This window comes from Melanostigma gelatinosum (assembly GCF_949748355.1).
Source record: "Melanostigma gelatinosum genome assembly, chromosome: 13".
Taxonomy (NCBI): Eukaryota; Metazoa; Chordata; class Actinopteri; order Perciformes; family Zoarcidae; genus Melanostigma; species Melanostigma gelatinosum.
In genome coordinates, this window is record NC_136646.1 from 23607638 (window position 1) to 23620285 (window position 12648).

Here is a 12648-nt window from a genome sequence, read left to right on the forward strand (position 1 = left end):
TTCGTCTTCGTCTACTTTCATGCATAGAAAAGTACAGAGCTGATGATAATGTAACTTTGGTTTTTGACTAAATTCTGTTTCACATTGTATAAAATCACTGACATTTTTTAAGAAGATATTTTGGCTTGCCTCAAATTCCACACATTCGTTATCTCAGACTTGTGCTTGACATTCAATCACACAAACCAGTTTTTACAGTTTATTTTCATGTCTTTTATGCAATTTCTGCTACAAAAGTAGGATTCTTTGCATCTCAAGTGGCTCTGAAGGATTCGCATGTTAACCTCGGTCTGTTTTCTCCTGAATAAACCAAAAGTGTAAACACACAAAGTCCTCACACAGCAGGACTGTGTCACCCACACAGCCCAGCCTACATTATTCACAGCCTGTACAGCACCTATTCTGTTACCGAGGGTCGTCTGTAAGGCGACACTCAGGGACAAACAGCACCACTCATCACTTCTCCTGTCTCTATAGCAACAAGCTGTGACGTAGTTCACCCACGCTACCTGGGTGACACGGCCGCTGTGTGGTGTTCAGGGTCGAGCATGAAATATAAAAACACTGAACTGTATTAATTTAATACAAAAAAAAACAATAAAACAGAAAAAAAACTTCGATGGAATTTCCCTCCATCAGCACTTTGGCTTCAGCGTTGAGATTCTCTGGAGTTTTTGTCCTCACATGACTAGTTAAACTACCACATCTCCGCGGTGGTCACTCCCATCGGGACCTCCACCTGAAGTGTAGCAGGACAGTGAAGTCACCTGGTTTCAGTGATGGATTGTGGGACTCGTGAGATCTTTACGACAGACTGTCCTCTAGTTTCTGATCTCATGACTGGATGCAGTTCTTCTTTTGATGCCGCTGGCGGCCTTTAGATCCTGTTGGGAACAAAAACAAAGGACGGATCAATAAGAAAATGGCTTTTAAAAGATATCAAAATATCAGTCACTTGTTGTTGGTATCTGTGACAATGGAGCCGATCTGTTATCGGATACTATTATTTTAAAAATAACAATTCAGTCCATTTATATCCATGATTTTATTCCTACAAATCCCTTATTCCTTTAATTAAAGTTAAAACAAACAATGTTTTAGTCAAGCCGAATGTTGCCTTCCACATAAAAGAACGCCTCTTCCACACAGTGAGGCCCACAACGTATTGATTGAACACTGGTATCGGATTGGTACTCGGTATCAGATAGTGTGATTAACTCAAGTAGATTATTTGAGTGACAGAAAATTAAGTGCTTAATATCTTCATTATGGGAAAATATTTTTTCAAACAAAAATGACATTTTAGCTGCTCAAATGTAAATATTTATCTGTTTTATAACACTTTACACTACATATTTGGGGATTGTGAAGACTTTGTAACATGCATTTTTCCCTGACATTTTATAGACCAAATAATGAATCAATGAATCAAGGAAATAATCGGAAGATTATTAGCTGTTATTCGGACCATAAAACAGTAAAACAATAGACTATGTGAGGACGTACCGTCTTCGGCTCCGGTGTTGATGGTCTGCAGAGACATACTTCTCTGGAGGAGCTTTGAGGGCTTCTTGGTTTTGGATTTCGCTAGACTTGGTACCTCAATGATCTCAAACGAGTCCTCCGCCTCATTTCCTGCAACGCCATTGGTCTCCGACACCTTACAGGTGGGGGAGGGGCTCTGGGGAGTGACCACGCCTTCTACTAAAGTCTCTGTGGCTCCTCTAGAGTTCAAGAAGTGCCTAAAAGAACTGCGTTGTTTCTTCGCTCCGAAGAGCGGGTTCTTCTTAGAGCCCCCCTTTCCATCAACATCCTCATCCTCTGCAGGCGGACCAGGACTCTGTGGGGGGACCTGGTCCGCCTTGCCCCTGCTGTTCCTGCTGGCATGAAGGATGTTGTTCTGCAGTCCGTTCCTCGCGTTCAGCCCGCCGACCAGCGAGTCGCTCGGGGTCGACAGGTCTTGCATGGAACCTGTGAGGCCTATACTGTTCCCGAAAACTAAAGAGTACTTAGGATTGTGGTATTTATGTGCAGGTACCTGTGCAGGTACCTGTCTGGAGTCCCCGACAGATACTTGAAAGCGAGACGTGGTGACGGGCAGAGGCTGGATTCTCTCCACCTTCGTCTTCCTGATGGGCGTAGCGATTGGCGGCTTGGTGATGTTGAACTCTCTGTAGAGGTCCACCTCATCGGACACAGCGTACAACTCCCTGAAGTCATTGTCGAAGGAGTCCACGATCTGTCCCGACATCACGGTGATCGTGTTCCTGTCCATCCGAGAGGAGCTCCAGGTGAAGCTGGAGAAGAGATGGTGCAAAAGTTAGAGAAAGACTTCGACATTTTTGGGAAATATGCTTATTCACTTTCTTTCTAAATTAGATGAGAAGATTGACACATCTCAAATATGAGGCAACTCCCAGCCAGTTAGCTTAGCTTAGCATAAAGACTGGAAACAGGGGGAAACCGTTAGCCCGGCTTTGTCCAAATGTAACAACTCCACCTACCAGCACCTCCAAAGCTCACTAATCATCATGTTATATCTCGTTAGTTTCACCTGGACAGGAAGCAAAGTGTGAAAATGACAGAAATGTAAATTTGTGCCGGACTGTTTCTTGACCAGGCAACAAGCAGCAACTCAACCTTTATTAAAAACTTGAATTGTTATATTTCTTCTTCGGTTCTCAGATTAAACAAACAAGATGTGTATCATTAGTGAGCTTTGGAGGTGCAGGCAGGTGGGTGTGGTTACCTTTACACAGAGCCAGGCAAGCTGTTTCTAAGCTACCGGTAAGTGCTATCAATATTCTCATCCAACTCTCAGAAGGAAAGTGAATAAGCGAGTCAAATGAAGGAGAAATGTGTTTTTAACGGTTTTATCTTTCGAACGCAGAACTGGTAAATGCACCAGAATTATTTTACAAACTATTTTAAACTGCTAGATTTAACCCAGTGAGCAAAATAAACCCCAACTCATGAGTTTGTTCCCGTTTGTAAAAGCTTTCACATTTTGAAAGAACAAAACGTTGATGATATGATGACATCACCCGTTCGGCAGGTCTGGTTTATTCAGAAACATTCTAAAGAATCGTCCGTACGTGCAACTTAAGAACAAATCTGTTCATGACACCCATAAACGTGCTCATGTTTCTACGCTTATTTACATATTTTTCATATTTATTTGACCAGATTTAAAGATCCAGAGTTTGAGCTTGTTGGTTTCTGCGGGAATGTTTTGTCGTGAGGTTTGTGTGTCTCTGATTGCTGATGCAGGAAGTGTATATGATGTACCGGTAGATTGTATGTATTTGAGAAATCTAAATAAAATCTTTAAACACCTACAGTTCAATAACAGCTGGGCCAACTAAGATCCTGTGATTTGTTTTATTGTTATGAAATACTGTATATATTCTACTATATTCTACTTAGTTTAACCATCTCGTTGGCTCTGTAAAAGTTCTTCATAAGCTTTCATATATATATTTACAATGTATCAACTAGAAAGATGCGTTTCTCTTCCCCTTTGACTCCTAAACCTTTACCGACTCCTCACAAAAGAGTTACCAGAAGTAAAGAAACACAATACATCCTTCACAACATCTGGATAAACAGTGCAGTATGTTCAGTTCTGGTGTTAAATCCCGACTGCACGGCAGCAGAACGTTGCTGGATGTTCATGCTCACCTGTAAGACCCAAACATGACTTTCTCTCCGTCCACCAGCATGTACTTGGAGCACAGGGACCCGGGCAGCTTTCCAAACGACAGGGCCAGCCCCGAGCCTCTCACCATCCGCACGCGGAGATTCTGTAAAGAAACACCGGCGTGATTACACACGTCGGGTAGCTTAGCATCACACGGGTGAGCCTGAGTAAACTCACTCAGCCACAGCTGTCAAACACCCCCTGTTGCATCGCGCGTGACTGATCCGAGGACGTGCCAAGTCAAACTGTGCCGTCGCACCTTGGAACATAAAAACAACTTTCTAAAGCAATAAGAGGGCAAAACTCAAATCCTCTAGCTACATGTTTACTTAAAGGGAGGAGAAAAGAACCAGAAAGAAAAGGAGACGTAAAGACCGAGTGGACACACTGGGAGGAGGCTTTTCCTCCGCCCGCATCGAGTTACAGCCGTTGGATTTGTTCTCAGAGTCGATGAATGTTCATTTGTAAGAAGTAAGAGTAACAGAGCCCAGCGCTCTGAAAAGGCCTTTCACTGCCTTATCAGCTGACACCACCATAACCAGGCACCCCAGTGCTCCAGTCAAACCAGACGGGAGCTACACAGCTCCGATAAGGCCGGGTAGCGTGTCCCTGTGGAGGTAGGGTGACAGCGTGGCTCAGTGAACTGCTGTTCGCTCTGAATCCTGATCAGCTCTTACTCTCATTTCTCAGGTTCTGCAACACATAGAACTGCATTAAATATTAATGTATAAAAGTAAGATGATTCATCTATTTTTAACCCGTATATACAGAAGTGGGGCGAAAGCATCAATATATGTTCATATTTCAGGTATTCCTTAAAAATCGTATGTCTGCTACCCATCATTTAAACGTTTTATTCATCTCTTATACTTTAAAAAAAAAAAAAAAATATATATATATATATATATATATATATATATATATATATATATATATATATATATATATATATATATATATTTCCCAGTCATCCCAAGCAATAAAAAAAAGAGATGGCTTTAAATTCCTCAAATGTTCAAATGCTTGAAGCACCAATGCCTTTCCCCTCCATAGTGTTGCAGTGAAGGCAGAGGTAGACGTACCAAAGCCCGGGTGAATGAACATGAAACTATCCGCATGATACAACGAGGGAGAGGTGGGAAAAGTCATTTTTTGTGGTTTGAATGCACTGACCCTTAAAAAGACCAGAATACAGCGGCTACTATACGTCAAAATTGTTTATTACTTGTTCGGAATTTCCTGAAGAGCGTGACATACACCTGATGCTTTTTAATCCATGATAATTATTGCAAAGGAGGTAGATCAGTGACCCACTGAGGTGTTTTCGTTCAAACTTTCCATGTTCATTTGCTTGTGTATGTGTATTAGCGAGCCTTCCCCACTCTGTTACGCTCTGTAACAGTCTCCAGTGTTTGCTGAGCTCACCCGCAGATGCACTGCATTAATCTGCAGCCGAGTGCACATATCCAGGAAGTGGGGCACGCCCCTGGCCTCCAGCAAAGCATAGACAGCCACCCCGCGACGTGACGTGGCATCCAGCAGGTCCTGGAGGATCTGCAGGTCTGTCAGGAGGTCCATGACTATGGCCACTACCTGGGGAACACAGAGGAGGCCGAGTTCAAGTGCAGCCAAGCAGAGGGACAGCAGCAGTGGTGCAATATAACTCAGCACATTTACATATTTTATGTACTTGAACTTTACATGAGTATTTCCATTGCATGCTTCTTTATACTTCTCCTCACTAGGATTCAGACGGAGGTATTGATGATGAGCGAGTCAAATAAATAAAAATTAAACCAGTGGTTCACGGAGCTTTTTGTCAGACATACCACCACAGCCCCATCAGATGAAGTACCTTTCACAATGTCAACCATCATGTCCACCATTTAAACTCTTGACTATTAATGACAACTATGAACCAGCATTCAGTCACATTCATCAACATTATCCTTTTAGCTAACGATTTCCACAGTTTCACTTTCAGCTAACAATTTTAACTGTTTCACTTTTTAGCTAACTGTTTAGCCATTACTTTATGTTAATTATTTCTATTAGATCGTGGTTTCAACTGTTTATTCGTTACTTTATGCAAAATGTTTTTTAGCGAATAGGTTTTAACTGCTAACTATTTCTTTTAGCTAACGATTTCACATATATCTCTTTCAGCTAACGGTTTCCATTAGCTTACTTTCATCAAACTATACTGTTCTTCCATAGCCTTTAGCTACACTCACGGGACATTTTTCTTTGTAAACTTTTTCTTCAACCTAACCGTGGAGGTATTTTATATTTCAGGATTGCTACTTTTACATTAAGTAAATGATCCAAGTATTTGTCCCGCTAGCTAGCACACGATTCTCAGAGTCTATTTCCTCTTATCCATGTAGTTCAACGGTGAAACATCCCCAACTGGCCGGTTTGGTAAAGATGTGTTTGTGTGTTTGTGGACGTCACTGATGTCATCTGATGATTTCTGGGTATTTGATCATTTACGTCTCCCTACCTTTTAAAGCAACGACCCGCCTGCTGCAGCATTAGGAATCATGGACATCTTTCACCACCCCCACCGTCGATAAACCCAAGCGCACAAAGACACTTCTTTATAATTTGTGTCGTGATACAAACTTTAAGTACAATTTACTGAGGAAGTAACAGTTGATGCTTCCGTTGGAACTTGTTTTTCCAGGTAATTCAAAGGTTACTCAAGATGGATTAGACACAGCGCAGCAACGGCTAGGATTACGATGCACCGCTAACCATTACAACAGTCGTGACTGGGCTCAAGACCACGATCAGTCTACTGTACTCACAACAAATGCACTTTCCGTTTTCGTATTTTCAGTGCATCTTTAATACTGTATACTTTAATAAACAAACATGACGACTATTGCAGTGAAGCCTTTTATAGCCACACTGTGTTTTTATGTCCGAGTGCAATTTAAAGTGAATCATGTGAGGCCTTTTCTATTTCCTTATCACGGCTCTCGTCTACATGTTTGGACCTGATCCAACAGCCTCCAAACAAGTTTTACTGGCAGACAGCTTCACATGAGACAGCAGCTCAAACAGATTTGCAATCTGATGGTGGCAGCAGATTGAAATTTGTGGTTTTGAGTGACATGTCCCTGCAACTATTAGACTGCCATGAATTTTGTTACATACATTTACGTTCCCCTCAGGTTACATCTTAATCACTTTGGTGAAGGGAATAGTTAAACATTAAGTTAAGGTGCCAGTATCTCTAAAAAGTCAACTTTTCAACCACTTTAACTGTTTGACTTTCAGCTAACGATATCAACGGTTTCATTTTAACCACTTATTTTTGCAAAGAATTTCAACGATTTCACTTTTAGCTAACCGTTTATCCATTACTTCTTGCTAACTATTCTTTTAGCTAACGGTTTCATTTTAGCTCATGATTTCTACCGTTTAACTTTGTGTTTTCATGTCCTTGAGGGCAAATTAAAGTTAATCATGTGATGTCCTTATTACGTCTACATAATTGGACTTGATTCAACAGCCTCCAAACAAGTTTTACTGGCTGACACCTTTGCATGTGACAGCAGCTCAGTTAACTATTACTCACTATTAAATATGGATATTACAAATGTATATCTTTTGGATCATTATTCCTGCTGCAGATGTTTACAGTGGAGCTCATTCTAACTCCTTTATACACTGTTGTTCAGTTTGGGTAGGTTTTGAGTGATAGGATCATGCACTTTGGTACATATACTGTATTTATGTTCCCCTCAGGTTAAATTTGAATCACTTTGGTGAAGGAAATAGTTAAGCATTTTGGGAACAACAATCGTCACTTTCTTGGCCAGAGTTAAGGCGCCAGTATCTCTAAAAAGTCAACTTTTATTGAGTTTTATTGAAAACAGCTCTCTTTTCAGCTTTGTGACGAAGCAGTTTCCAGCTGATCAAAGAGGCTTTTTGCATAGTTTATTTTGCTTATGAAGTAGTAGAATTTTCTCAAGACATAAAGGGACACTTCAAACATTCAAAATAAACACTCTCTGAGATGAAGTGGAATAGGAATATAAAGTTGCACAAACTGGTACGTCCAAGTTGTACTGAAGTACAACGCTGAGTGCCTTATTCCACATGGTTTCGGAGAAATAAAGACTACATTAAAAACAAGATTATTGCAACCGACTGGCAAAACGTTTCATTCGTTTTCAAATAGAAGACAGTAAAGGCCTTTAGACACCTGGGTGTAACACATTAACAACACAAACAATGTGAAATACTTGCCAGCAAATACTAAATGTCTCCGTTTGTATTGTTAAAAGGTAAGAAGAGAAGGAGTGGCTGTGGTCTGTGCTGCCTTTGTCAAGATTGAAAGGACTAAAAAAGTTCCTCTGTGCTGTTTCATGAATACAACTGCAATTCAATCCTTTCCGCACAACTTGATTGATTGATGCCTTCATTCCCAGTGCGAAAGCTCAACCTCCTTCAGAGAAAATATGACAAAAACAGTTCCAAAACATTCTTGACGTGTGAATTAATCGCACGAAAAAACTCCCCTGGTGGGTTGAGGCCTAAATACTTAATGCAGATATGAATGACCTGTCAATATAGACATTATATCTTGTCCGGATAAGTTCATCCTCAATCAGAGGGAGCTGTGGGAATCTCTGAGTGGGTGAGGGAGAAATAAAGAAGTACCGGTACTGAATCAACTGTATCTTTCTGCTGCAAGTCCTGATGTGAAGCTGACATTTAGAGCTGCTTGGCCTTTTCTCCATCTGCACCACTTATGACTCCGCTTGTTTAAACTTGCACATGACTCTCCCATGTAGCCATTGTTGTTGATGCTCTGGGCGTGCTGTTAACCTTTACCTGTCTTTGTGTCTTACTGGACAATTCTGAGCCTGTAAAATTAGATTTTGTGTGTCATCAGTTTTAGAGGTGTTCTGTATTGGTTATGTAATTACTGCAGCTGAAATTAGTTGTGCAATAATGCTCCATGTTTTGGATGGAAGGTATCTGGGGATATTTCTGCACTGTCTACCTATATACAGTATCTACCTGAATGTACTGCATTTTACTGTAGAGTAAGGCAAGGCAAGTTTATTTGTATAGCACATTTCAACAACAAGGTAATTCAAAGTGCTTCACATGAAACCATTAAAAGCATAAAGGCAAAAGTAGAGGAGATTTAAAACATACATTGAAACAATAATCGATGTCTCCCTGAGACATTCGCTGCACGCAATCAACCATACAGTAGACGTACTTAGCAGTTAAAGAGACACTTCAGTTCATTTCAGCCGACAGAATCCACGGAAAAATAGTCAGACTCAGCGGCTATGAATTAAAACCCTGCTTTTGTTTACGTCTGTGCCAAGACCCATTGTTTATAAAATGCCAAAGAATTTGGACGCTAAATCTGCCACCAACATGTGTAAACCACATAAGTGTTGCGTGAGAGCGAGACGAACTGACTACAGGAACCTAGTTTACTTTTCCATTCAATTTAAGGATGTAAAGGATTATAAACCGAGGTAGACGTATCGACTGTATGTTTTATGTTACACAGCGCTGAATGCAGGTAGGCCAACTGCATGCATGAGCACATGAGGCGCTGCTGTGCAATAAAGGAGGCGACAATAATCATTGAGATTTTGGACAATAACTCCTAACTGTCATAAATGGGTTTGACTGAACATGTTGAAACCTGTCTGAAGCTTGTCAGACACAATTGGAAGCGGAGTAGTTCCTGCAGACAGGTATCTGGGTTTAAATCAAAATATCCATAAAAACAAAGAATATCTGTCCTGTATCCATATATCACTAGCAATAGTTCAACATTTTTGGAGAAACAAAGAGATGAGAGGATCGAAATCACTCCCATGACTGTCCGTTAAATACAAGACTACAGGCAGCAGCCGTTAGCTTAGTTTAGCTTAGCATAAAGACAGTTTAAAGACGCTTTGTCTTCCTTTTAATGATAAAAACTATTAACAATACATTTAAACAAAAATTAATTCTTGACTCAACTAAAAATGATGAATAGTCCTTTAATTATCGATATTTTACTCAATAATAACAGTCAATGGTTTAGTATGATTAAATGCACATTAACCATGCTTTAAACCTCTCACTGTCATCCATTACTGTCTCCTGTACTCACAAAGACAGGAACACGTGGAGTGACAGTGATTAATCTCATCCTGTTTTTTTTTTGTCGGTTTCACCTTTAGGTCACATGATCACCTGGAGCCAATCATTTTGAATATTTCAGAGGCATTGTTCTGCTGCCAGGGACATGAAGTACACACTGCTACGCTTTACTGCATGGTCGGTTATTTCCATGTGATCGAAAAATGTCTTTTACTTTTTCTTTTTACTAGGCCTGGGGTAACATGAGGACTTCAGGTTCAACATTGTGTTCTTTGTGACACATAAACACTGGCTTTGGGGTTTATTGGACCCAACTGTTCCAACTCTGCCTGTGTCATTCTTTGCAGACGCACACCTTTTCTGGCTGAAGTAAAAAGGTTTAAACCTACATTGTGCTGTAAGATTTAATAGTCAACTGTTTTGGTCTTTGATTCCTGCAAGTCATGTTTCACAAAATCAAAAATCCTAAATCATAGCTTTTAAAATGTGATATTTGTTGCTTTAATCTGCATTTTTTAAATTTGTGAATTGAAAATCTTTGAGTTTGAGACAACATAAGATATTTTAAGATGTCACCGTTGACTTCGGAAAACTGGAAAGATATTTCATACTTAGAGTGATTCATCACGACAATAACAGATCAATTAGAACAGATAAGTTCTATGTTGTTTTTTATGACGGTTTGACTTAGTTATGCTCATTTTAAATCATGTTTTTTTAAAGGTATTGATTACAGTGTAAAATATTTTTAAATATTATTTAAAACGGTGTGGAAAAACACATGGGACAAAATAATTTAACTAAAAACGAATGCTCAAAAATAGCATTCCTTGATTCATAAATGATAATATTACTGATAGTATTTGTACCAACAGGTTGATAAATATAGATTACTTTCATTTGATGAAAACTTGTTGGAATGAGAACTGAATATGCTTGTTTGTTTTTGTGTAGTCCATCACTTTTCTATTTACATTAGAATAAAGGTTATTAATATAATAACACAAGTTACCTTGTGGGCCTCCTGTATGAGCCTCCTCACCACCTCCTTGATGTGCGGCCCGGGCTCTTTGGGTGGATGGGAGAACACGGACACCCGGGTCACCCCCTTGTAGACGCCGCTGCTGCCGGGCCAGCCGATGTCCAGAGACGGGACCTCGGTGTCGGACATCTGGGGCCAGTAGGTGGAGTGGACCCCTGAGTCCGCGCTGGAGGTCTCCTTGGACTTCTCGTGCTCTCCGGACTCGGACTCACTGTCCGTGTCGTACTCCTGAAACGTTTTCCGGATCAATCCGATCTCCCTGGCCGAGAGGAAGTCCTTGGCGTTGTCCTCCTTGAGGCGCATCTTGAAGGCTCCGTCCCCGTTCTTCAGGAGCTGCTCCAGAGCCGCGCGCTGCTCCTCGCTGTAGTAGAACTCCGCTTTGGTCTCCGGGATCTTCTCGTTCACGTGCTCCTCGTCCATGCACATCACCTGAGACCTCGCCATGCTGGTCGGCTGCTCTCCAACGCTGTGCGGACAGGTACGGCAGGTACTCAGGTGAGTCTCTCAGGTAAGAAACAGGAGAGGGGACCAACTAACTGGTTGGAAATCAACGCGCCACCGCAAACTTCCTGTTGTAAAACTTTCAGAATAAAAGAAACAGTTGGCGTTAAAAGTTGTATTATATGTATGTTATGTACCGGTAGTTTTCTTTTTGAGGGCAGCATTTAGGTGTAACTACATGAAAATAAATGATTGAAAGAAAGAAAAAAATACATGTTTTGTGAGTCTCACCTGGTTGAACTACTAACATTAAAATATACACCATCTTTATGTTGGTGAGATAATATTCTTTCACAAAACACTATTGTTTCAACTCGTCACTCATGTTGACATGTTGGAAAACACTGTACTGTATGAACAAACTGCAAGCTTACAGTAACTTAACCCAACATCTTTTCAACTCCTCTGTATGTTCGGTACATATTGTGGAATTGACAATAAAGCAAACTTTGAACTTTGAACTTTGAACTTTGAACAAGTACCCAACTGTACTTTTCAAGGTAGACTACTTGCACATGTACTATTCCATATTATGCTACTTAATACATTTATCTAAAACATATATTTTTCAGATCAAGATTTTACATTAGAAGCACGCAAAATACAATACAGTTTAAGATTAAATAAATAGTGTCCACCAACCTTTTTGACTAATGACTCTTTACAAGAAAAACAGTGTCATTGTCTCTGCTTGTTGTCGTTGTGTCTCCTTGACGTGTTTCACATGTCTCACATGTCTCACAAGTTGTTTTCAGTTCCACCAACGAGACATAAACTCCTCACATGGTTTCATTTCAGTAACTGTTTGAGTCCCAAACGGTTAAAATGATCCCATGTTTCACAAAAAAAGCAAAGCTTAGAATAAGAATCAGAACTTTGTTTCTTCTCTCTCACATTAATCACAACCCGTCTGATTTATCCGGTGACCCTTTGGAGGGGCCCGACCCCAAGGTTGAGAACCACCGGACTAAATTAACTGAATATTAAAACTAGCTCTACCTACAACATTGATAACAACCTAATATCATATATTAATATATCAGTCACAGCAGACATGTTACTGCGGAATGAGTACTTGTACTTTTGATACTAGTAGCTAATACTTGAATACATGACTTTTACTGGTAATGTGAACATTAACTCTCAACCTTTGCTCTCTTAATGCAGAGCCAGTTTGATGGTGCGTTTATGTGCTTCTCATGAACTTGTAAAGATGAAAACTACATCATATGTAGGAGATGGCTGTGGACCAGGAAGTAATAATTGTGGGTTT

The 12648-nt window shown here is 40.4% G+C and overlaps 1 protein-coding gene across 1 annotated transcript; it reads right to left on the reverse strand.

The window, feature by feature from the left end:
* Positions 1-380: 380 nt before the first annotated feature.
* Positions 381-11364, reverse strand: fam83fa (family with sequence similarity 83 member Fa). The gene is made up of 5 exons (XM_079281522.1): positions 10845-11364; positions 5126-5293; positions 3682-3803; positions 1507-2297; positions 381-884 (listed from the first exon to the last, which is right to left on the reverse strand). Exons 1-5 carry the CDS (start codon positions 11316-11318, stop codon positions 835-837), a joined length of 1605 nt encoding a protein of 534 aa, XP_079137648.1. The 5' UTR covers positions 11319-11364; the 3' UTR covers positions 381-834.
* Positions 11365-12648: the final 1284 nt, after the last annotated feature.